General features: G+C 33.8%; 1 protein-coding gene across 1 annotated transcript in view; it reads right to left on the reverse strand.

Moving 5' to 3' along the window:
• LOC139500336 (uncharacterized) overlaps positions 1-27401 on the reverse strand; it is a 95457-nt gene that overhangs the window by 43297 nt on the left and 24759 nt on the right. The window contains exons 24-48 of the mRNA XM_071289076.1: positions 27027-27245; positions 25726-25932; positions 24968-25033; positions 24223-24432; positions 22751-22961; positions 21368-21470; positions 17564-17714; positions 16857-17074; positions 15210-15369; positions 11803-12028; positions 11225-11462; positions 10703-10891; positions 9375-9681; positions 9105-9170; positions 8835-8900; positions 8565-8630; positions 8205-8270; positions 7935-8000; positions 7485-7550; positions 7125-7190; positions 6765-6830; positions 5135-5548; positions 4854-4980; positions 2221-2315; positions 1521-1706 (exon numbers count right to left, since the gene is read on the reverse strand). Of these exons, the coding sequence (XP_071145177.1) occupies positions 1521-1706; positions 2221-2315; positions 4854-4980; positions 5135-5548; positions 6765-6830; positions 7125-7190; positions 7485-7550; positions 7935-8000; positions 8205-8270; positions 8565-8630; positions 8835-8900; positions 9105-9170; positions 9375-9681; positions 10703-10891; positions 11225-11462; positions 11803-12028; positions 15210-15369; positions 16857-17074; positions 17564-17714; positions 21368-21470; positions 22751-22961; positions 24223-24432; positions 24968-25033; positions 25726-25932; positions 27027-27245 (3855 nt within the window). The remainder of the gene's footprint in view (positions 1-1520; positions 1707-2220; positions 2316-4853; positions 4981-5134; positions 5549-6764; positions 6831-7124; positions 7191-7484; positions 7551-7934; positions 8001-8204; positions 8271-8564; positions 8631-8834; positions 8901-9104; positions 9171-9374; positions 9682-10702; positions 10892-11224; positions 11463-11802; positions 12029-15209; positions 15370-16856; positions 17075-17563; positions 17715-21367; positions 21471-22750; positions 22962-24222; positions 24433-24967; positions 25034-25725; positions 25933-27026; positions 27246-27401) is intronic.

A 27401-nucleotide genomic window follows, 5' to 3' on the forward strand; every position in this document is an offset into this window, starting at 1 on the left:
ATTTACTATTTTTCTGGACCATTTACATACCTGCCAAGTTTTGAAAGTGCCCATGGGGGTTTTAGTGCGCGACAACAATTTCAAAGGTTACAATTCTTTGCGACGACTATTTTGCATGTGCTGTTTTGTGGTCTAGAAAAAGTGTCATATTTGTAAGATGAGCTGACATGCCTTTTTCTAAAGTTTATTTGCATGATTCTAGTTATTATATATCAGTAGAAAAGATGAACATGTAGCTGCAAGACCAGGAATTAATTTCATGTGTATAAAGGATATTAAATAATTGTTGACTTTTTTCAATTTAAAATTATGCAAAAAGAAAGACCTTTATCAGGTTGGGAACAACACCTAGGGGTATCCCCTCAATGTAAGGACATTAAAAACCACTTTTTAAGTAAAAATGAGCACATTTTCTGAGTGATATTCATATTATTTGAAGTAACTTTTCCCAAAGAATTATACATCTTAAGATCTATCTGGTATAATATGGTCAACACATGTCCAAGTATTATGGTATGTTCATGGTCTAATATATCATGTATATCTTCTTTATTTTTCAAAATAATTGGACCCTACATTTAGAAAAGTAGTTCTAAATATAATGTCAGATTTTCCCATTTTTAAGTTAAATAAAAATCTACATTTTTCATTTTTATTTTTCACAGAAGTAAAATGACCCCTTGACTAAGGGAAGTCCCTCATTTAAGGGATTCCTCATGTGGGTTTTTTTGTTTTGTCCATATGAAAAATAAAGAATAGTACATTAAATGATTTGGTATTTTAATTAAATACATATCATTTGTTCAAGTGAAATATCAATAAATTAGTGAATAAACTACTATTTATTATCTTTATGGTAGTACTGCATCATTGAAGTTTGTCAATCAACCATGCTTTTATTCTTATTCTGTGTAAGAAACTCCTTGCAGGTGAAAAACCATTTGCCATGTTTACGATTTTAAAAAACAGAGGAAATCAACACAAGTTCAAAATCTAGGATGTTAGAATTATCTTGAGAGAAAACGTTTTTGATTGGCTGATTAATTTGATCATGAGAAACATAGAATTTGATTGGCTGAACACGAATGTCTTCCTTGGACACAGTTCAAAATCGGGAACCATCATATTTTTCGTGTAGATTTTCACAAAATCGTGTTTTAGAGGGTTTTTCACGATCACGATCGTGCAATCGTGACAAAGGGTCAAAATCGTGTAATACACGCCTAAATCGTGAAAGTTGGCAGGTATGCATTTAAAACTTATTCTATTGTATGATGACCTACTCATATTTTTTTTATTATAAACAAGGCAAAACTCCAATGGAGAAATATTGACTTATTAAATGGTGTAATGGTGTCATTGGTGTAAACCCCAAAAACATCCTGTCTGTGTGATTCTGACGTCTATATTACACCAGGCATTCAGGTATTAAAAAAAGAAAAACGTTTAAAATTTCTGTTTATAGTGAAAGTATTGTAATAAATCTAGTTATTAAAAGGTATCAATTGATAAGAACATACCTGGTAGCTGTGTATAAGGTGCTGGTATAGGACTTATCATAGCACTGTGTGTCCACTGAGATATATCAAACAGATGAGCATGTGGATCATGATGATCGTGGATTGTTTCTTCACAGATCTCAGTTCCAACAGTAATAGTAATAAAGAGAAGACCACTTTCCCTGTCTTCAAATCCATCCCAATTTGCTGAAAAACACCAAAATATATAACCATATATAATCAGAATAAAAAAGTTACCACTTTCATCTTTATGACTGTCATAAAATGCGTGGTAAGCCATTCTATAAATAACATGTCAATTAGATACATGTATGTTTCTGGCATAAAAGGGCAATGATCTTTTTGTATTTCTTAAAACATAATTTTTTGAAATTTAAACAATATTCCCTGATATAACAATGTCATAAAAAAATAATTGCTTGATGTTGTGCTTTTAAAGTAAATGTGAAACATAGAAACACAATATTTCTTTTTGATGGTATAATTTCCATATATTTCTTAGGTAAAAATTCTATATCACCTTTAGAAATTGCTAATCTATGTTTCCAACTTTTTGGTCTTGATTTTACCTTATAAAGGTTACAGTGAACCAACTAATTAGAGTGAATAAGAAAATAACTTGATTAGGTCTAACATAAATCTTCTCTCATACGAATACACCAACAAAATTAGAAAATTAATAAAATTAACTCCTTTTTACCTGAGATATAGTTATTTGCTCTTGTATACATCATGTCATTCATAAATATTGGTCCATTGAAAACAGCCAATGATTCTGGTCCATCTTGTATCACTCTACAGAATAAAGATGAAATGATAGTTTTCAAACAGTACAATTGAGGCATTACTAACTCTTTAAATTCTTAGGTACAACAAATGTTAGTGTACAAATTCTTAGGTACAACAAATGTTCCATTACAACATACTTTATAAATATAAGAATATATATTATCGCTATTTTACGAAATTTTCCATTGATCTTACTGACTAATAATTCCCTTTCTCAGCACAGTAGAGTGATATATAAAATTATCGCTAGAAACTAAGGGTGCACGTGCCGTTGTCAACGAAATTAACAACGTCGTCATAGGTAAAAAACCGATAAACAGATTATCATTGGTCATCTTAACTCGATTGCTTTTCTCACTTTCACCGTCCCGGCTCAAGTGAGAAAATCAATCTCATTGAGATGACCAACGATAATCTATAAATAATATATTTAAAGTTGACTCATTATACTCATGTTAGTGTTCAAATTCTTAGGTACAACAAATGTTAGTGTACAAATTCTTAGGTACAACAAATGTTCTGTTACAACATACTTTATAGATATAAGAATATATATTATCACTACTTTACGAAATTTTCCATTAATCTTACTGACTAATAATTCCCTTTCTCAGCACAGTAGAGTGATATATAAAATTATCGCTAGAAACTAAGGGTGGATGTGCCGTTGTCAACGAAATTAACAACCTTGTCATAGGTAAAAAAATGATAAACAGATTATCATTGGTCATCTTAACTCAATTGCTTTTCTCACTTTCACCGTCCTGGCTCAAGTGAAAAAATCAATCTCATTGAGATGACCAACGATAATCTATAAATAATATATTTACAGTTGACTCATTATACTCATTATCTCCATTTTTTTCACATATTCAGTGTTTTCTATGGAAAAGTTTTATGCCTTAGAGGTGGGTTTCATTTAGGTCTAAGAGTGATGCGGGGTTGGCCAATTTTTGGTAAGCGTGACATGTGATAGTCAAATTATTAAGCGTGAAAACGGGAAACAAAGTGGGGCGGGACACATGAAATTACAAGCGTTATTATTACAATGATTACAGGATACAGAAATCTGACAAAACAATAAGTGGGATCCGGGATCAACCCCCCCCCCCCCCCCCCCCCTCAAATGAGAGCCCCTAAGAGGAAGTGTGTGTATTCATCAGCAACCAAACAACACAAAAACCTTCAATATGTCTACATATAGTCTGCAAAAACCAGATAAGACCAATAACAAACAAGAAAAACTTCAACATGTCTACATATAGTCTGCAAAACTAGATAAGACCAATAACAAACAAGAAAAACTTTAACATGTCTACATATAGTCTGCAAAACTAGATAAGACCAATAACAAACAAGAAAAACTTCAACATGTCTACATATAGTCTGCAAAACTAAATAAGACCAATAACAAACAAGAAAAACTTCAACATGTCTACATATAGTCTGCAAAAGTAGATAAGACCAATAACAAACAAGAAAAACTTCAACTTGTCTACATATAATCTGCAAAAGTAGATAAGACCAATAACAAACAAGAAAAACTTCAATATGTCTACATATAGTCTGCAAAAGTAGATAAGACCAATAACAAACAAGAAAAACTTCAATATGTCTACATATAGTCTTCAAAAGAAGATAATACCAATAACAAACAAGAAAAACTTAAACTTGTCTACATATAGTCTGCAAAAGTAGATAAGACCAATAACAAACAAGAAAAACTTCAATATGTCTACATATAGTCTGAAAAAGTAGATAATACTAATAACAAACAAGAAAAACTTCAACTTGTCTACATATAGTCTGCAAAAGTAGATAAGACCAATAACAAACAAGAAAAACTTAAACTTGTCTACATATAGTCTGCAAAAGTAGATAAGACCAATAACAAACAAGAAAAACTTCAATATGTCTACATATAGTCTGCAAAACTAGATAAGACCAATAACAAACAAGAAAAACTTCAATATGTCTACATATAGTCTGCAAAAGTAGATAAGACCAATAACAAACAAGAAAAACTTCAACATGTCTACATATAGTCTGCAAAACTAGATAAGACCAATAACAGGAATTTCCAAATGATGTCATGCAGGTATAAAGCCAATTGTATTATTCACCAAAAATGTCATGCTCAGTGGATAAAATATCTAATCAGAAGCCAATAAATTCCTGCCGATCTAAAGTGTGAACAAACTGTCCAAAACTACCTATTTGCTTTCATAGTCCAGTAGCTGGCCAGTTCATACAGATTTTACTGTAGTAACATAAGTTTTGTTGAAAAAATGAAGAAAGAATTGATGGAAAATGTGAAACCATGTCTAGAACATAGTATCATGTGGTCACATGTACTGTAGAATCAAAGGGGTATAAGATTTACAGACCAACATCAAAATTATAGAGACATTTTAAAAATGGCATATCATTTTGTTTTCTTTTTTCTTTCACAAAATTCCTTGAAATCCTTATCAAGATAGAGTACATGGTTTTATACATTTTTCATATACTGAGAATTGCTTCCAACAGAACAATAATATATACCTGTGATTTTTAATTGCTGAATTTTCACCTCTACACCAAATTAGGAAGTCTTGTCTATCGGTTGGTATTATTTTTGCATTGCAATCTACCAGTTCCAAATAATCAATTGTGCTGTTGTATATAGGACCTTAAATATAATATGATGTATGATTAATTTACTACTAAATCTGTAGGAGAAATCGTATTTAATCCATGAACTATAAGTTGTGACATAAATATTTTTTTTCTTCAAAATTTACAACCATTTTTTAATTTGAATTCCTTTTAAAAAGATAACTCACCTGTAGTTGGAGGTGTAATATCCACCATAACACCCGGGGTGGAAATAATACTCTCAAATCCTAAATCATTTATGATACGGAAGTTGAAGTAATGTGTCTTATTATGGGTCAGCCACAAAGTATTATAATCAAAACTCAAGATTTGTCCAATACCAAGTCTTTCGTAGTGCTGATACAATCCAGCCTGTGCCAGTTTATAGTGATGACCTTCTATTCCTTCCAGCAGCTCACATGTAGCATTCAAAAAGTCATAATTGAAGCTCATACATTTGGTTTTTGGCATATCTGCACACCTTTTAGCACAATCCCCATGTGTAGCTTCCCTGGATACAGCCCCTCCTAATGGTGCAATCAGTCGACCTATTCTGAAGTCTGTGAACATTTCCATAACTTTATGGTTATGTGGGTCATTACCTAAATAATAAATATTCAAAAAGTGACAAGTTACCTTATACATGTTCAATTATTATTTATTTCCATCAAAATTTTATAACAAAAAATTAAACATTGTTGGAAATGTTTGTCAATCTTAAAAAAATATGTGTAAATGAAAACATTTTAGTTGATTGCTGATCAGTTCATCATCAGCTTGGACATAAATTAGCTTACTAATTTTCAGGTATTTCTTTAGTAAGAAATAATGATAGTATCTGGAAACATTGTCTTACTGTTTGTTAAGTAAACATATGCAATGATTACTAAACTATTGTTTTTAAATGTGTCTGAAATGTACCTTTAATTTTGTTTCAAATAACTTAAAATCTAAATTTTTATTAACTGTCATTTTCATGTTGAGCATTTATAAAACTTTTATTTTTTAAAAACATCCAAGTAAAAAACCCACAAAAAAAGCTCCAATTTCTAAGTATCTATCTTTTTTAATCAGTTCATGTAATTTCAAACACAAAAATATTTTTTGTTATTTTTTTGTCAATTTTGTCAAACAATAAGAACCCTAATGTCTTATTGCAAGTTCTAGCAATCCAATTTTGGCAATTTCCTATAGGCTTGTATGCAAACATTTGCAAAACCATTAAATAACAATCTTTCTTCAATCCACAGTTTTTCTTAAGTGTAACTGTAAACTTACTTAGATCTGGTGGTACATATGCATCAACATTCACTTTGACAGTGTTCCATAGAATCACTTGATCCCCTACAGAGACACTCAATTACTTACTTAGATCTGGTGGTACATAGGCATCAGCATCTACATTGACAGTGTTTCATGGAATTACTTGATCCCCTACAGAGACACTCAATTACTTACTTAGATCTGGTGGTACATAAGCATCAGGATTCACATTGACAGTGTTTCATGGAATCACTTGATCCCCTACAGAGACACTCAATTACTTACTTAGATCTGGTGATACATAGGCATCAGCATCTACATTGACAGTGTTTCATGGAATCACTTGATCCCCTACAGAGACACTCAATTACTTACTTAGATCTGGTGGTACATAGGCATCAGGATTCATATTGACAGTGTTTCATGGAATCACTTGATCCCCTACAGAGACACTCAATTACTTACTTAGATCTGGTGATACATAGGCATCAGCATCTACATTGACAGTGTTTCATGGAATCACTTGATCCCCTACAGAGACACTCAATTACTTACTTAGATCTGGTGGTACATAGGCATCAGGATTCACATTGACAGTGTTCCATGGAATCACTTGATCCCCTACAGAGACACTCAATTACTTACTTAGATCTGGTGATACATAGGCATCAGCATCTACATTGACAGTGTTTCATGGAATCACTTGATCCCCTACAGAGACACTCAATTACTTACTTAGATCTGGTGGTACATAGGCATCAGCATCTACATTGACAGTGTTTCATGGAATCACTTGATCCCCTACAGAGGCACTCAATTACTTACTTAGATCTGGTGGTACATAGGCATCAGGATTCACATTGACAGTGTTTCATGGAATCACTTGATCCCCTACAGAGACACTCAATTACTTACTTAGATCTGGTGGTACATAGGCATCAGGATTCACATTGACAGTGTTCCATGGAATCACTTGATCCCCTACAGAGACACTCAATTACTTACTTAGATCTGGTGGTACATAGGCATCAACATTCACATTGACAGTGTTCCATGGAATCACTTGATCCCCTACAGAGACACTCAATTACTTACTTAGATCTGGTGATACATAGGCATCAGCATCTACATTGACAGTGTTTCATGGAATCACTTGATCCCCTACAGAGGCACTCAATTACTTACTTAGATCTGGTGGTACATAGGCATCAGGATTCACATTGACAGTGTTCCATGGAATTACTTGATCCCCTACAGAGACACTCAATTACTTACTTAGATCTGGTGGTACATAGGCATCAACATTCACATTGACAGTGTTCCATGGAATCACTTGATCCCCTACAGAGACACTCAATTACTTACTTAGATCTGGTGGTACATAGGCATCAACATTCACATTAACAGTGTTCCATGGAATCACTTGATCGCCTACAGAGGCACTCAATTACTTACTTAGATCTGGTGGTACATAGGCATCAGGATTCACATTGACAGTGTTCCATGGAATCACTTGATCGCCTACAGAGGCACTCAATTACTTACTTAGATCTGGTGGTACATAGGCATCAGGATTCACATTGACAGTGTTCCATGGAATCACTTGATCGCCTACAGAGGCACTCAATTACTTACTTAGATCTGGTGGTACATAGGCATCAGGATTCACATTGACAGTGTTCCATGGAATTACTTGATCCTCTACAGAGACACTCAATTACTTACTTAGATCTGGTGGTACATAGGCATCAGGATTCACATTGACAGTGTTCCATGGAATCACTTGATCCCCTACAAAGGCACTCAATTACTTACTTAGATCTGGTGGTACATAGGCATCAGGATTCACATTGACAGTGTTCCATGGAATTACTTGATCCCCTACAGAGACACTCAATTACTTACTTAGATCTGGTGGTACATAGGCATCAGGATTCACATTGACAGTGTTCCATGGAATTACTTGATCCTCTACAGAGACACTCAATTACTTACTTAGATCTGGTGGTACATAGGCATCAGGATTCACATTGACAGTGTTCCATGGAATCACTTGATCCCCTACAGAGACACTCAATTACTTACTTAGATCTGGTGGTACATAGGCATCAGGATTCACATTGACAGTGTTTCATGGAATCACTTGATCCCCTACAAAGGCACTCAATTACTTACTTAGATCTGGTGGTACATAGGCATCAGGATTCACATTGACAGTGTTCCATGGAATTACTTGATCCCCTACAGAGACACTCAATTACTTACTTAGATCTGGTGGTACATAGGCATCAGGATTCACATTGACAGTGTTCCATGGAATTACTTGATCGCCTACAGAGACACTCAATTACTTACTTAGATCTGGTGGTACATAGGCATCAGGATTCACATTGACAGTGTTCCATGGAATTACTTGATCCCCTACAGAGACACTCAAATACTTACTTAGATCTGGTGGTACATAGGCATCAGGATTCACATTGACAGTGTTCCATGGAATTACTTGATCGCCTACAGAGGCACTCAATTACTTACTTAGATCTGGTGGTACATAGGCATCAGGATTCACATTGACAGTGTTCCATGGAATTACTTGATCCCCTACAGAGACACTCAATTACTTACTTAGATCTGGTGGTACATAGGCATCAGGATTCACATTGACAGTGTTCCATGGAATCACTTGATCCCCTACAGAGACACTCAATTACTTACTTAGATCTGGTGGTACATAGGCATCAGGATTCACATTGACAGTGTTCCATAGAATCACTTGATCCCCTACAGAGACACTCAATTACTTACTTAGATCTGGTGGTACATAGGCATCAGGATTCACATTGACAGTGTTCCATGGAATTACTTGATCCCCTACAGAGGCACTCAATTACTTACTTAGATCTGGTGGTACATAGGCATCAGGATTCACATTGACAGTGTTCCATGGAATTACTTGATCCCCTACAGAGACACTCAATTACTTACTTAGATCTGGTGGTACATAGGCATCAGGATTCACATTGACAGTGTTCCATGGAATTACTTGATCCCCTACAGAGACACTCAATTACTTACTTAGATCTGGTGGTACATAGGCATCAGGATTCACATTGACAGTGTTCCATGGAATCACTTGATCCCCTACAGAGACACTCAATTACTTACTTAGATCTGGTGGTACATAGGTATCAGGATTCACATTGACAGTGTTCCATGGAATTACTTGATCGCCCCACACATCTTTTCCGTATCCCAATCCTACTTGTGTCAACTCTATATCTGAGTCTTCATAAACAACAACAGATGCCTTCATCACGGCTGGATTACTGGTTGATAAAAAGTCTTCTGTGAATCGTCCACCGGGAAGAGTTACATCATATGTATTTAAATCACATGTTGCCATGGAGCGCTCACCAGCGTCATTTTGTGCATACATTGTAAAATACAGAGGAACTCCAGTAGCACTAAGTCTCTGAAAAAACAACATAAAAAATTAACTAGACTATAAGTGTCAATAAGACTTCGTGTACCAGCTAATTATGTTGCTCATTTAACATCAAACAGTATCCATTACATCTTGGCCCTTAAACCTACTAACTGGAAACTTTCTTCTCTAAAAAATAGTGTGGATTCATCTCAAATTCATGGAGAAATGTTTTTTTGCCGATTTCATTGTTTTAAGTGAACTACAAGTACATATGTTCAATGTAATACAAATTACATTAAAGCTCTAGCATGCAGAATTTTTCTTAACAACAAAATCATGTATCAATGAAAATACATTAAAAATTGGTACCCATTAAAATGAATCCACAGATGATTAAGGTCACAGTGATCCTCTTTCTGTATATATTTATATAATTATCCAGGATGTTAACTGACAGATCTGGTCCTTGGCTTGAAACTAAATCACTGTTAGGCATTCATAAAAAGTTGGTTTTCCTTTATACAAGTTAATATCTCAAAGACAAGATATTATATTTGTTTGCATGTACATCTCAAAGACAAGACAATACATATGTTTGCATGTACATCTCAAAGACAAGACAATACATATGTTTGCATGTACATCTCAAAGACAAGACAATACATATGTTTGCATAGACATCTCAAAGACAAGACAATACATATGTTTGCATGTACATCTCAAAGACAAGACAATATATATGTTTGCATAGACATCTCAAAGACAAGACAATACATATGTTTGCATAGACATCTCAAAGACAAGACAATATGTTTGCATAGACATCTCAAAGACAAGACAATACATATGTTTGCATAGACATCTCAAAGACAAGACAATATATATGCTTACATGCAAATCTCAAAGACAAGACAAATATATATCTTTGCATAGACATCTCAAAGACCAGGCAATAGAAAAGTATTCATTTTGGCATACAATTTTGATGAAGTAATAAAATTATGAAAACTTTAAAATAAAAATCTATCACCTGAATACTAGATACAAGCATGTTATAAAGACTTGCCTCATCAACTGATGTTTTTGGTCCACCAAGAGTATGCTGGTCCATTACATCTTTTCCTCCCGGTACTGTTCCAACATCAAGGAAGTAAGCCACGTCACTTCTGTCGTCCTCAGCGCGTACAGCGATTTCAAACATTGGCTCTACATAATCTCTACCTGCTATCTGGTCCACTTCACAACTTGCTGTGGTCTAAATGTTTAAATATAGAAAGTTACTTATTGTAAGTTATGGATTCTTATCATTAAAGACTACGGTGAAATTCAGAATGTTGAAAGATATCTTGTGTTGCTCAATTATATTTTCAATTTTCTTTAGTGTTTTATCATTAGGATTTTTTTTTATCATCAATTTTAGCCCTTTTCTCTTCACTTTTCTACACAACTTCTGAAACACCGTGTATCAATTAAATGTATTCAAAAGATTTTACCTAGCAGTTAGAAAATAGCAAAGTTTTTAACATCAAAATATAGAACATTTTTAAAGGATTTAAATAAAAAGTTCAAAACAAAAAAATCATATTACCCTTCTCCTTCTTCCTGGAATCTCATCGTCAGTAAATGGTGAAATGTCTGGAGGAGTTTTGTCTTCTTCATCTTTCCTGTTGTCGATCAGTTTCTTAGTAATTGTTGGAGCCTTGTATGACCATAGTTTAGCTTTAAACAAGGTTTTCTTAAAACTAGTAATACCAAGATCGACCTCTAGGGTCACCAGGGCATACAAGTTCAGCTCTATTGGGGTCAGAGCCAAGTACATAACCAGACTGTAAAGAATAGATCAGATAATGCAAATATTCATCAGCACCACACAAAGGGGTCAAGTTATGAGGCACTAGCTACATTAATTAACTAGTCACTATAAATCATCAGCACCACAAAAAGGGGTCAAGTTATGAGGCACTAGCCACATTTATTGAACACTTGCTTCTCCTACATTTAATGCATCTGCAAAGTCAAAACAAACTCTACAAAATAATTTTTTCAGGTCTCTTTAAAAAAACAATGGAAGATGTGGTATGAATGCCAATGAGACAATTTTCCACCAAAGTTCAAATGATGTGGATGTAAGCAATTATAGGCAATAAAAATATATTTGCTACTCACCCAACATCTAGAGGGAACTTATTGAATGTAATCTCAGCTGTTGTTGGGAAACGCAAGTCCATAATTCTTCCCTCTAAACGGAGTTTTCCATACAGTAAAAATCCAATACCTAGTTCACCATAGACAGTCACTCCAGCATAAGGTTCTACACCACATATAGCCTTCATTTCTAACACCTTGGCTGCAATTTCAAACTTCATTCCGTAGTATGCTCCAGCACCAAATGCTGAAATTTTATTAAAACTTACATTAAAATTTAGTCTCACACTGGAAATAACAACAAACTTTCCTGGATGCTACTCTTATTTCCCAAAATCTTAACCTACTATGAAACATACCTAAAGTAAACATAACGTACTAAGCATTGTTATTTTATAATTATGTTTTATTGATAAGAGTCTTTGTGTGGTAAACTAGATATGGACAATGCCCCCCCCCCCTTTCTTTCTGCTCTGCCATATGCAATATGCATGAGTATACTTCCACATAATTTAGATTTGACAAACAGTGATGTTGGCATACAACTTGAAATGGGTAAGCTGTCTGATGCATCCCGCCTGACCATAGGAAATTATAAATTTAACACTATGTATGATGATGTAACTGTAGGAGGAGATAGCCAGACAAACCATGATCTCTTTATGCAGCTAGTACCAAAAAGTTGACTACTGTCATTTTGAGAATATTTGAAACTAGAGGCTCTAAAGAGCCTGTGTCGCTCACCTTGGTCTATGTTCATATTAAACAAAGGACGAGATGGATTCATGACAAAATTGTATTTTGGTGATCATATGGTGATATGTTTGTAGATCTTACTTTACTGAGAATTCTTGCTGCTTACAATTATCTCTATCTATAATGAATTTTGCCCAGTAGTTACAGAGGAAAATATTTTGTAAAAATTTACAAATATTTACAAAATTTATGAAAATTGTTAAAAATTGACTATAAAGGGCAATAACTCCTTAAGGGGTCAATTAACCATTTTGGTCATGCTGACTTATTTGTAGGTCTTACTTTGCTGTACATTATTGCTCTTTACAGTTTATCTCTATCTATATTAATATTGAAGATAATATCCAAAAGCTGCAAAGTTTTCTTAAAATTACCAATTTAGGGGTAGCAACCCAACAACGGGTTGCCTGATTGGTCTGAAAATTTCAGGGCAGATAGATCTTGACATTATGAACAATTTTATCTCATCAGATTTGCTCTAAATGCTTTGGTTTCAGAGATGAGTCAAAAACTGCATTTTACCCTATGTACTATTTTTAGCCATGTCGGCCATCTTGGTTAGCGGGCGGGGTCATCGGACACATTTTTAAAACTAGATAACCTAATGATGATTATGGACAAGTTTGGTTAAATTTGTCTCAGTAGTTTCAGAGAAGAAGATTTTTGTAAAAGATGACAAAAATTAACGAAAAATTGTAAAAAATTGACTATAAAGGGCAATAACTCCTTAAGGGGTCAACTGACCATTTTGATCATATTGACTAATTTGTAGATCTTACTTTGCTGAACATTTTAGCTGTTTACAGTTTATCTCTATCTCTAATAATATTCAAGATAATAACCAAAAACGGCAAAATTTCCTTAAAATTACCAATTCAGGGGCAGTAACCCAACAACCGATTGTCCGATTCATCTGAAAATTTCAGGGCAGATAGATCTTGACCTGATAAACAATTTTACCCCAATGTCAGATTTGCTCTAAATGCTTTGGTTTCAGAGATATAAGCCAAAATCTACATTTTACCCCTATGTTCTATTTTTAGCCATGGTGGCCATCTTGGTTGGTTGGCCGGGTCATCGGACACATTTTTTTTAACTAGATACCCCAATGATGATTGTGGCCAAGTTTGGTTAAATTTGGCCTAGTAGTTTCAGAGGAGAAAATTTTTTTAAAAGTTAACGACGACGGCGGACACCAAGTGATGAGAAAAGCTCACATGGCCCTTTGGGCCAGGTGAGCTAAAAAATCAGAATCCTGTGGCCATGCACACCTTCATTATGTGTTTGAACATCCTACAAAATATTAATGTTGTACCTCCAAAACTTTAGGAGGAGATAGCCGGACCAACAATGTATCCTAATCCAGACGGACAGATGGACAGGGGTAAATTAATATGTCCCCCCAACATTTTGTCACGGAGGCATAAAAACATAATTTTGTATTATCATAAGATCCTGTGTAGAAATTATGTTCCTAGGGTCTTACTAAATGTAAAGTTGCTTCATTAAAATATTTACTGTCATTTATTTTTGCTGGTACCAATTTTTCATGGATTGAGGAAAAATCGCATTTTCGTGGATATTTGATTTTGTGGATTTGCCAAAGAAAAAAACAGCAAAATTTCCTCAAAATTACCAATTCAGGGGCAGCAACCTAACAACTGATTATCCGATTCATCTGAAAATTCCAGGGCAGATAGATCATGACCTGATCAACAATTTTACCTCCTGTCAGATTTGCTCTTAATGCTTTGGTTTTTGAGTTATAAGCCAAAAACTGCATTTTACCCCCATGTTCTATTTTTAGCCATGGCGGCCATCTTGGTTGGTTGGCCGCTTCACTGGACACATTTTTAAACTAGATACTCCAATGATGATTGTGGCCAAGTTTGGTTAAATTTTGCCCAGAAGTTTCAGAGGAGAAGATTTTTGTAAAAGTTAACGCAGGACAACGACGGACCACGGACGCCAAGTGATGAAAAATGCTCACTTGGCCCTTTGGGCCAGGTGAGCTAAAAACATGCATATTGTTGTCTCTTTGGCACTCATACCACATCTTCTTATTTATATTAGTCTATAATTCAATCCAAATAATATGTATTTTCATTAAGAGCATCCATATTGTTTTGTACAGTACAAAACAATTAAACAAACAATGAATATTAAATGATGAAGATTACACACACTGGTGCTTTAACCAAGGTGTCTAAAAATAGGAGAAAACTTGGTTTATTTGTAATTTTTCACAAGGTCAGAAAAATCTATAAATTTCTATATTTTTTAAAGCTCTTGTAAAAGTGTTATACTGTGGATTTATTTATTTTCTTGGGTATAAATTTTCATGGATTGAGGAAAACGTATATTTTTGTGGATTTGCAAAAGTCTACATACAAGTCTATAGAAAATTTATAATTTGTTGAAGATTTAAATTTGTGTTTAACGTGTACCCATTGAATCCATGAAAATTGGTATCCAACAAATCATAATGAATCCACAGTATTGAATCTATGGATTGTTTAATCATACTCAGATGAAGAACTTTAAAAGGATAAAGATATTCACTGTAAGTATTAATATTAAAGATATTTAGCTGGAAATATGCAATATACTTTGGTTAAAAAAAAACATATATGTTTGGACTGGAACATACAAATAAATTTACGATTACTTACAGAACTGCATTGGTATAATTCCACCCACTAACATGTGGATACTGTATTTAAACAGTGTTATATCCTGTTTAGGGAAACTAAAGTCTCCCCCCAGTGTAAAGTCAAAGGATTTGAACACTTCATCACCATTGGACAGTAGCTTAGTCAGGAACTCAGAATACTAAAATTAGAAAATAGAAAAAAACATAATGAATACCAAAGATCATCTCTATTAAATATTATTTTCTTTTTTTATTATATAACCTACTTTATTCCATGATTTAAGTGTACACCAACAAAATAAATACAGCTTTGTAGCGCTAATGAGTGTTTACATGTAGGTTTTGACTTTCCATAAAGTTAACATTTCCAAGGGAAATAACTCACAAAAACAGTACTTGTTTTCAAAATTAAATAGGATACCCTTGGTATTGGTATTACAAACCTTGCATATCAAGTTATTGAAAACTTCAACAATTGCAAGGATTAGTACAATCACGATATATTCTGTTTTCCATGAAGTTCACTTCTCCAAAGGCCATAACTTTGGTGAAAATTACCAAGTGGTACTCCTTCTAGTACTCGACTCATATTGATAAAATTATCATCTTAATTTTTATTGAAACCAATAATAAAATATAAGCAGAAAAGCTAGCCCTTTAGATGTCTTTTGGATGTTTTTACCATAGGGTTGTTGTCTCATTGACTTATATATCCTATGTCCTTTTATTTAAATTCTAAAATTGAACAGATATATTAACACAGTCTTATGCTGACCCATTATCAACAAGAATGTGTCCCAAGTACACAGATGCCCCATCCGCATTATCATTTTCTATGTTCAGTGGAGCGTGAAAATAGGGTAAAAACTGGCATTAATAAGGAACATGTATACTAAGTTTCAAGTTGATTGGATTTCAACTTCATCAATAAACTGCTTCGCTATGCGCAGCTGGATACGCCCACAGAGGTCCAACCCTGAACAGTTGGGGCAAAAATGGACACAATATTCAAGCTTGATACAGGTCTGAATTTGGATTGTAATTAAATATTTGACATATAATAGGTTTCTGAATAAATGTAGTCAAAGAACTTGAAATTGGTTATATGAATTGAATTTATATTCAATTAAAGATATCTTGCTGTTGTGCAATACACTGTGCTGTTGCACTATACTTAGAAAATCTGTTGTCAGTCTATAAACAAATAAAGTTCAATTAATTCTCGATGTCATATTAAAAATTTATAAAAATCAAAAGGGAGCTTACATCAATAGATATAAACAATTCACCAAAGTTTCATGTGAATTGCTGACAGCATTTTTGAGTTATTGTCTGAAAACTGGAAAATCCCCCCTTTTTTAATGAATAAAATCCCATAACTCGTAAACGTAAAATCTAAAATTTATAAAAATCGAAAGGGAGCTCACATCAATAGATATAAACAATTCACCAAAGTTTAATGCAAATTGGTTTAAGCTTTTTTGAGTTAATGTCCGACATGTTGACGACGGACAGACAGACGGACAGAGGTATACAATAATACATCCCGTAAACGGGCGTATAAATTCTACCTCGACCAAAAACTTTAACCTGAAGTGGGACGAACAGACGAACGAACAGACGGACGCACAGACCAGAAAACATAAATGGGGCATAAAAAACATACCAATGCCTTTGCTAAGTCTCTCAAATCTTTCATAAGCTGGGCCACCAATATTGGATCAACGTTCTTGAAGTCCATTAATGTTTCAATGTCACCAACTGTCATATTGGCTAACTTCTCTCCTAAAAGTTTGGCTCCAACCTCTGACAATCCTTGACCAATAGCATAAGCATCCTCTATACCAGTAACAGCAAAATCCAGTTCCTTAAAAATTTCTTCACCTAGAAAAATAAAAGTGATATAATGAAGACAAAACACATTATAAAATATAACTGTGTGGAATATAATATTTCAGCTCCCTGGCAAAAAAGGGGGATTACAGTCATTAACCATAAAATTAACATGTTTTTATCCTATGTTTGGTTTCCTTGATTTTGGTGTCCCCAATGGTGAATTCCATTTCTCAATGTTAAAATAAAACTACCTACAAAGAGGTTTTTATTAACAGTTCACAATTTACCTCCCTGTACTTACATAATTACCTCCCTTTCCTGTGTAAAAGTAGAGCACTATTCTTAATAGAAAATCACATGGTCTCCTCCAGGAATAGAACCCAAGACCTCAGTGTTTCAAGGCAGTGCTTTAACTGACTGAGCTAAAAGAAGTACGTCCCTAGCTAAACCTCTAACTACTGGCTAATAATTTTCTACACAAGGGAAGCAATCCCATCACAACTGTAATAGTTAGCTCCCTTTAGTTTTATAATTTACCTCCCTGTACTGTAAAGGTTCCACTGAATACTTCTCCACTCACACCAACAGTTGTGGGCATACCACTTCCAAGAGCTTTCAGAGAAGACTTTCCGCCAGTTTTTTCATCACTATCATCAATATCTGTTACTGAATAATCCTTACTATTTTTCTAAAATACCATAAAAAAACACAATCAATATATGTTACTATTAAAATTATATAAAGATTTCAAATGAAAGAGAGGCATTATCAATTCATTATTATTCATAGGATACAATTTTCGTTGATTCTGTTGGAACATGTGAACCTAAAATTTAAATGTTCAACAAATTACAAATTGTATATAGACTTGTGGGCAGACTTTAACAAAACCAAACTAGAGGCTCTAAAGAGCCTGTGTCGCTCACCTTGGTCTTGTGCATATCAAACAATGGACACGGATAAATTCATGACATAATTGTGTTTTGGTGATAGTGATGTGTTTGTAGATCTTACTTTACTGAACATTCTTGTTGCTACTATTATCTCTATCTATAATGAACTTGGCCCAGTAATTACAGTGGAAAATATTTTCTAAAAATTTACAAAAATTTATGAAAAATGTTAAAAATTAACTATAAAGGGCAATGACTCCTTAAGGGGTCAATTGACTATTTTGGTCATGTCAACTTATTTGTAGATCTTATTTTGCTGAACGTTATTGCTGTATACAGTTTATCTCTATAGCTATCTATAATAATATTCAAGATAATAACAAAAAACGGCAAAATTTCCTTAAAATTACCAATTCAGGACAGTAACCTAACAACGGGTTGTCCTATCCATGTGAAAACATCAGGGCAGAGAGATCTTGACCTGATAGACAGTTTAAACCAGATTTTCTCTTAATGCTTCGGTTTTTGAGTTATAAGCCAAAAACTGCATTTAACCCCTATGTTCTATTATTAGCCGTGGCAGCCATTTTGGTTGATTGGCCAGGTCACGCCACACATTTTTTAAACAAGTTACCCCAATGATGATTGTGGCCAAGTTTAGTTTAATTTGGCCCAGTAGTTTCAGAGAAGAAGATTTTTGTAAAAGATTACTAAGATTTACGAAAAAATGGTTAAAAATTGACTATAAAGGGCAATAACTCCTTCAGGGGTCAACTGACCATTTGGTCATGCTGACTTATTTGTAAATCTTACTTTGCTGAACATTATTGCTGTTTACAGTTTATCTCTATCTATAATATTATTCAAGATAATAACCAAAAACAGCAAAATTTCCTTAAAATTACCAATTCAGGGGCAGCAACCCAACAACAGGTTGTCCGATTCATCTGAAAATTTCAGGACAGATAGATCTTGACCTGATAAACACTTTAACCACATGTCAGATTTGCTCTAAATGCTTTGGTTTTTGAGTTATAAGCCAAAAACTGCATTTTACCCATATGTTCTATTTTTAGCCATGTCGGCCATCTTGGTTGGTTGGCCGGGTCACGCCACACATTTTTTAAACTAGATATTCCAAAGATGATTGTGGCCAAGTTTGGATTAATTTGGACCAGTAGTTTCAGAGAAAAAGATTTTTGTAAAAGATTACTAAGATTTACGAAAAATGGTTAAAAATTGACTATGAAGGTCAATAACTCCTAAAGGGGTCAACTGACCATTTCCGTCATGTTGACTTATTTGTAAATCTTACTTTGCTGAACATTATTGCTGATTACAGTTTATCTCTATCTATAATAATATTCAAGATAATAGCCAAAAACAGCAAAAATTCCCTAAAATTACCAGTTCAGGGGCAGCAACCCAACAACAGGTTGTCCGATTCATCTGAAAATTTCAGGACAGATAGATCTTGACCTGATACACAATTTTACCACATGTCAGATTTGCTCTAAATGCTTTGGTTTTTGAGTTATAAGCCAAAAACTGCATTTTACCCCTATGTTCTATTTTTAGCCATGGCGGCCATCTTGGTTGGTTGGCCGGGTCACGCCACACATTTTTGAAACTAGATACCCCAATGATGATTGTGGCCAAGTTTGGTTTAATTTGGCCCAGTAGTTTCAAAGGAGAAGATTTTTGTAAAAGTTAACGACGACGGACGCCAAGTGATGGGAAAAGCTCACTTGGCCCGAAGAGCTAAAAATCATATATCCACAAAAATGCAAGTTTTCATGAATCTAAGAAAATCTATACAAAGGAAAATTAATGAATCCACAGTATTGGAAAATTGTGTTTTTAGAAGTCAGTTGAAAAAGATCACAGATTTTCCCACAAAATCAATTCCAAAAACATACATGTATATCAAGAAAGTTTTTGGATGCTTTTGTCATAGGGTTGCTGTTGAAATAATGTAAACCTTATTGCGAACCAAATGAAAGTTTTCAGTCATCTCCTCTTGGTCAAGGTATTCAAACTTTTGTCTGTTCTACTGTCCCATTCAATAAATACAATAGCTATGTTTCTATGTGTAGTTTATTCACTGGGACCTTTAAATTTCTTCTATGAGAAATCTATCACTCATTGTTTAATTTAACTGAGTAAAAAAATGACTTTCTTAGTTGATGAAAATACATGTGTTATTACTCACAGAACTGCATGTGATGTTGTATTTATTTTAAAAAACTCACATGTTGCACCTAGAAATCATCTTTTTATCAAATTTTATTGCGGCCAAGAAGCCAGAAAACACCCGGTGTTTACGTTTGTTTAGGGGCCAAAGAAGATAACATCTTTTCGCGGAATTTTCTTTAATGAAAATTTTACACTGAAATAATGATTGAAATTGAATTATGTACTTGTTTTTCAAGAGAATAGAGATAACTGTATTGAATTTGAAGCTTTGCGCGTCGCCAGGTAAACTAAATTTGCGACAGTAAAACTACCGATGGATGTCCGCAAAGCTTCAAATACAATACAGTTATCTCTTAACTGATTGATTGCGCTTATAGTTGCATCAGAGTGATAAAGCTACATGACGAGCTGTTGAAGGTTGGGACTATTGCATTATACTTACACTCTAGTCCATACGAGCTGTTGAAGGTTGGGACTATTGCATTATACTGACACTGTAATCCATACGAGCTGTTGAAGGTTGGGACTATTGCATTATACTGACAATGTAATCCATATGAGCTGTTGAAGGTTGGGACTATTGCATTATACTGACACTGTAATCCATACGAGCTGTTGAAGGTTGGGACTATTGCATTATACTGACACTGTAATCCATACGAGCTTGTTGAAGGTTGGGACTATTGCATTATACTGACACTGTAATCCATACGAGCTGTTGAAGGTTGGGACTATTGCATTATACTGACACTATAGTCCATACGAGCTGTTGAAGGTTGGGACTATTGCATTATACTTACACTGTAGTCCATACAAGCTGTTGAAGGTTGGGACTATTGCATTATACTTACACTGTAGTCCATATGAGCTGTTGAAGGTTGGGACTATTGCATTATACTGACAATGTAATCCATATGAGCTGTTGAAGGTTGGGACTATTGCATTATACTGACACTGTAATCCATACGAGCTGTTGAAGGTTGGGACTATTGCATTATACTGACACTGTAATCCATACGAGCTGTTGAAGGTTGGGACTATTGCATTATACTGACACTGTAATCCATACGAGCTGTTGAAGGTTGGGACTATTGCATTATACTGACACTATAGTCCATACGAGCTGTTGAAGGTTGGGACTATTGCATTATACTTACACTGTAGTCCATACAAGCTGTTGAAGGTTGGGACTATTGCATTATACTTACACTGTAGTCCATACAAGCTGTTGAAGGTTGGGCATTATACTTACACTGTAGTCCATACATGCAGCAATATAAAAGTTCTTCTCTGCTTCAGTTGCATTTCTATCTGTCAATATCTGTAGGCCTGTTTTCATGTCTTTGACGTCGACCCTTAGAAAATCAATAAAAACAGCATTCGAAAAGAGAAAAAACTTAAATAATTTTTTCCCAAAAGTACATTATTAGTAAGTTTACAATATGTCCAAATGTATGTCTTATGCAAATAAAAGTATACATTAATTTTTAAGTGTTACAAAGTACAATTTTCTTTAATTTTTTTACTGTCAAAAGGCGGAATTTAACCAGAACAAATCATGAACTTGATCTGCAGTCTTCATCATACACCAATGTAGCAAAGCAAAAAATTAGATGAAGATCTTAAGGCATTACAACAAGAGTTTGGACAAGTACAATTTCACCTATTTCTAAGTCCAAATTATGTAATTCTGACAAATTTCACTGTACCAAAATGAAAAAGTAAACTCAATATGTTAGTAAATGTTTCAATCAAAGTGCTTGTGACCACTGCAAGGGTAAGATTGCTTTCATTTGTATTGGGATCATAAAAACAAAGGAGTAGGTCCGGTAAGGGCCGGTTTTGGCCTCAAATTTCAAGTTCATCTGACGTAAGATTTTGGACACTTTTTAAACGCTTAAATGTCTATTTCAATTGATTCAATTATTTTTTGTGAAAGATTTTAACTGCTTCACTCATTAAAAACGCTCCGATTTAAGCTTAAATATGAACAAGAATGTGTCCAAAGTACACGGATGCCCCACTCGCACTATCATTTTCCATGTTCAATGGACCGTGAAATTAGAAAGATCATATCAAAGGGAACATGTGTTCTAAGTTTCAAGTTGATTGGACTTCAACTTCATCCAAAACTACCTTGACCAAAAACTTTAACCTGAAACTCCCACTTTCATTTTCTATGTTCAGTTGACCGTGAAATTGGGGTCAGAACTCTAATTTGACATTAAAATTAGAAAGATCAGAAACCGTCTGAAATTTAATTGAAATGCTGAAATTGTGCAGATTTCAGTAATTTAGCATGACTTAATGATGCAAGTACACGATATATGTACGTTGTAATGCCAAAAAAACAGCCCATATTTATGTAGCAGAGGCATTATATCTTCCAAAAAATAACTAAAAGTTTACATTTAAACAATTTTGTAAAATTGCTATATTTTGGAGCCAAAAAGGGGTCTTACTGAACCTATTCCTTTGCTTTGTTTTAAGCAGTACATATCTATGCAATATTTAAAAAAAAATTTACCCAAAAAATCAGATCTGATGGAATTACTTACATGGCAAGATAGTAAACTCACAAATTTATTTGAATCCAAAATTCAGCCCTAAAAAGTTAACAATTTTCACTACATACTCTGTTGCTGCACGTCTACGTCTCCTACGTCCTGCACATGTTCCCTTTTTCAGGTCAGATGCTGTCAGTAACTGATAATCTTCACATGTTCCAGGAGAAATGTAGCATGCAGTCAATCCTATGGTAGTCTTGTAAGCTGTAGCTGAGGTTGTCGTGTCCAGGGTAAAGTTTAACATGAATGAGCTAGACAATGATTCAACCTGTTCAATTCCTGTAAAAATCAAATTTGAAAAACTTGATTAATTTGCAACATTCCTGTTTACAATCAATTTTCATCATGGTTTTCACAGTTTTATTGATCATTTCTTTATGCATTTTTTAGCCTTGGAATAATAACCTTTAATAAATTGCTTCGCTGAGTGCAGCTGGATATGACAGCAGAGGTCCAACCCTAAACAGTTCGGGCAAAAATGGACACAATATTCGCACTTGATACAGGTCTGAATTTGGATTGTAATTAAATATTTGACACATAATAGGTTTCTGACACAGAATAACTGTAGTCAAAGAACTAAAATTGGTTATGTGATTTCAATTTATATTCATTTTTTTGCTTTTGTGCAATACACTATGCTGTTGTGAAATGAACACCCTCCCCCCTCTTTTTTTTTTGCAAAAATAAAAAAAAATATTTAAAGAAACTTTCTTTTTAATTTCTGAAATCTTGAGAACAAATTGTCCCCAACTCCCAATTTTTTTTAACCTCCTCCTCCCCCCTCCCCCTTTTACCAAAAACAAATTCTTTCCCTCAAGATATGGTCATAATCTCAAATTTCCAATGGAGTTTGCAACTATAATAACCCATTTAAATACATCATGCAGTGTAAGGGAGGTAATTCAAAATGTTGAGTTTGATTACTTCCCTTACACTGCTTTTAAATTATGTTTTGTACTTCAGTAATTGTCCATTAACTTAACCAGGACACCCTTGTTTATCCCCCTTGTTTGCCCCTAATTCCTAAACGGTTTGAGCCATAACCCTCCAAAGCCAATTTTTACCATCCCTTTGTGGTATGGAAACTTGTAGTATAATTTCAGAGAGATCCATACACCTTTCCACAAGTTATTGTTTAGAAACTAGAAAAATGCTTATTTGGGCCCCTTTTTGGTCCCTAATTCCTAAACTGTTGGGACCATAACCCCCAAAATCAATCCCAACCTTCCTTTTGTGGTCATAAACCTTGTGATTTCTATTTACTTATACTAAAGTTATTGTGGGAAAACCAAATGTCTTCGGACGACAACTATGACGATGACGACGACAACAACGTGATACCAATATAAGACCGCAAAATTTTTTGCGGCCGTATAAAAATTAATAGAAGGAAAAACAATAAATCACTGTTAAATAAGGAAAATCTCCCAAAGTTGAAATTTCTAAAACATATGACAAAAATAAATAATTTAACATGGCATCATTATTTTTTCAACCCTTTATAGTATTTTAAATGGTCCCATTACAAAGTGAATACCATCAATTGAATTCAGTCCAGTTCTTGTCCAAGTGTGTCTCTCTAGAGTGTAGTCAATTTGATCAGCACACGAATCCAAAGCAAATGTCAGCTCAGTGTTACGTGTACCAGGTACAAAGTCCAAATCTAAGCAACATGTCACACTGAAACAGTCAGCAGCCATCTGACATCTCGTCTGAGCATAGGTGGTAAAGGTTACACCAGAACAGCCTATAAAATTACAATAATAACATTGTCCCCTTTATATAATGATATTTAGATGAAGGAATAATTGATTTTCATTTGGTTAACATCCAGTTGAAAATATTGTACAATTTTTGTATGCTTAGCATCTTGTGGCAAATATTCCTTGATATTAAAAAAAAACAAATAACTAATATCCAATACTGTGGATTCATTATTATTCGTGGGATATCAATTTTCGTGGATTTCTTTGGTACAGGTGAACCACAAATTTAAATGTTCAACGAAGTACATATTTGCTATTAGGTTATATGCAAACTTTGACAAAACCACAGTATGTAGGTGCTGCAATGCAGGTTGACCAAGATAAAATTAAGAAATGGTCTGCTACTGTGAGTATATTGGTTAGCGGATCTATTTTGTATAAATAGATTATTAAGACACGCTACTTTGTTTATATAAATTGTTTGTAATATCTGATGGTGGTAACTCATTTTTATTTTACAACATATTTAATCATAAATTAATTAATAACAATACAAAAAAAATCATATAACTATACCTTGATCGTATGTTCCCGTAGAAAACTGGGAACAAACTGTTGGCTTCCAGTAGTCAAAGGTTATTCCTGTCAAAATGTAAAATAAAGTAATGGTTGTATAAACTTTCTTATTAGTTTCACATATAATGCCTGTAATCTCTGGTCAATCTTAAAAATCTGCCTATTTTATTATAATAGGTATAAAACCACTAATTTGGCCCAGTCAGAAACACTTACAAGAAAGTAGTACAAATTTCAAACAAAATAGTTCCACTTTGTCAATAAGTAAAATATTTGGGACTTGGGATCACTGTAGAATTCTTGTTAAAAGTTTCTTTTAAATAATCAAAAATATATGAAAATAAAATAGGAGGGCATATTTGCCCTGTTGCTCAGATGATAAAAAGTACCTGGTTTTGTACTACCCAACTTCCTGGAACCAAAGCACTCTTATATGCATTTAAAGGTATGTTGAATTGTTCACCACAAATCAGGATAAGGTATAGTTTTGACATAAAATGATTGTCACATTATTTGAACTTAAAACATAATAGCTATGAATGCTTGAAGTCACTGAATTTAACATAGACAGCAATGGGGCTATGAATTAGTGGTTTTATTCCCCAAAATATTAATTTTTCACAATAAGAGAGAAAAATAGAACTGATTAATCATGAATACCTAAAATAGTTAATAAATTCCAAAAACCAACTCTATTATGGAAATTGCAGAGGGAATAATTATCTTTAATTTTGATGAAGTCAATTTTCAATACATACCATAGAAAGGTAAGTTAGGCTCTGTACACTCAGGATAGTAAAGTCTGTTACTGGTAAATATGGTATAGTCTTGTAAACAAGACCCTGCTCCAGATTCAAAACATAATTTGATAGTTAAATCAACATTAAAGTGTTTCATTGACGCAACATGGTTTACACGATACATGACTCTCAAAACTCCATAGAGGTTCAGGAATTCTGATGTTCCTGTAAAAGAAGATGAAATGTTTGTTTTCATTAAAACTGATGTAAGAGAGTACATTAAAATCCTGACAAGATAATTAAAAATATGAAAAACCATCTCACTAAGAAAATATACCTTTGATTCAATGAGCCACTATTAAAAGTGTGGTATTCATACAAACACCTGTCTGAAATAGTACTTATACATTTTCTACACATATGACATGGTAGATTGTTTTTTGCTTACATCAAGAGTATTTCATAAAAGAGTAGGTCCAGTAAGACCCCTTTGTGGCTCCAAAATAATGCAGTTTTACAAAATTGTTAAAATGTAAACTTTTAGCTATTTATTGGAAAGTAGAATACTTCTGTTACATAAATATGGGCTGTTTTTGACCATACAATGCACATGTATCGGGTACTAGCATCATTAAGTCATGCTAAATTACTGAAATCTTCACAATTTAAGCATTTGAGATAATTTTTAGACGGTTTTCGTCTGAAATGGAAGTGGCCGCATTCGTGTTCATTCTTAATATTTACATGTAAGTTATATTTTATGATGGTACATAACATATATAAAGGTTGAGGATGAACACGGATGCGGCCACTTTCATTTTTGACAAAAAACATCTGAAAAGTGACATAATATGGCATATTTGATAGATTTTTAATATTTAAGCTTAGATTTGAGCGTCTTTAATGACTAAATCAGTCCAAATCTTTCACATAAACTAATTGAATCTACTTAATTAGACACTTAAAAGTTTTAAAAGTTATCAAAAGCTTTCAGGAGATGAACCTGAAGTTTGAGGCCAAAATCGGCTCTTACCACTCCTTTTCCTGAAAGAACAAATTTTGTAAACCAAAATATGACAATATTTTAGTCAATGGTAAAGAACATAAATTAAAAAAAAATCTATTTTGAAGGTTAAGGACATTATATAACTTTGCATGTAAAATTCACCATTGAAGAGAGCAGTTTAAATGGAGAGAAATGATTCCTGTGATTTTTTTTTCACAAATCATCTAGATTAGATATATTGAAACATTCATCACTTATGAGTAGTTTTACTCTTAAAGATTTTTTGTGAAAAAGCTGGTGCTCTGTAACATACCCCAAGCATAATTCAGTAAATCCTTATCAATTATCAGATTTTCCAACTGTATCTTCAGCGTGTAGCTACAAGTATTCATGGTCACGGCAACAAAAAAGTCTCGTTTCAGAACATCAGACTTAACACAACAGGAAACAGCATTACAATCAGTAGCAATATGACACAGTAAATCCGATGAAGGTAGAAGAGTTAAATCCCCTGATGTTACATTGTTACATTCTGTAATAGAATATTTTCATTATGTTATGCATTAGAAAAATTAAAGTGCTTGTAAGCACTGAAAAGTAAAGATTGCTTTAATTTATCAGTGGGAAGTAAAATTAAATATTGCATTGTGTAAAGAATTTGTTGTACATGTACTACAATAACGGACAA

Source organism: Mytilus edulis, chromosome 13, assembly GCF_963676685.1.
Source record: "Mytilus edulis chromosome 13, xbMytEdul2.2, whole genome shotgun sequence".
Lineage (NCBI taxonomy): Eukaryota > Metazoa > Mollusca > Bivalvia > Mytilida > Mytilidae > Mytilus > Mytilus edulis.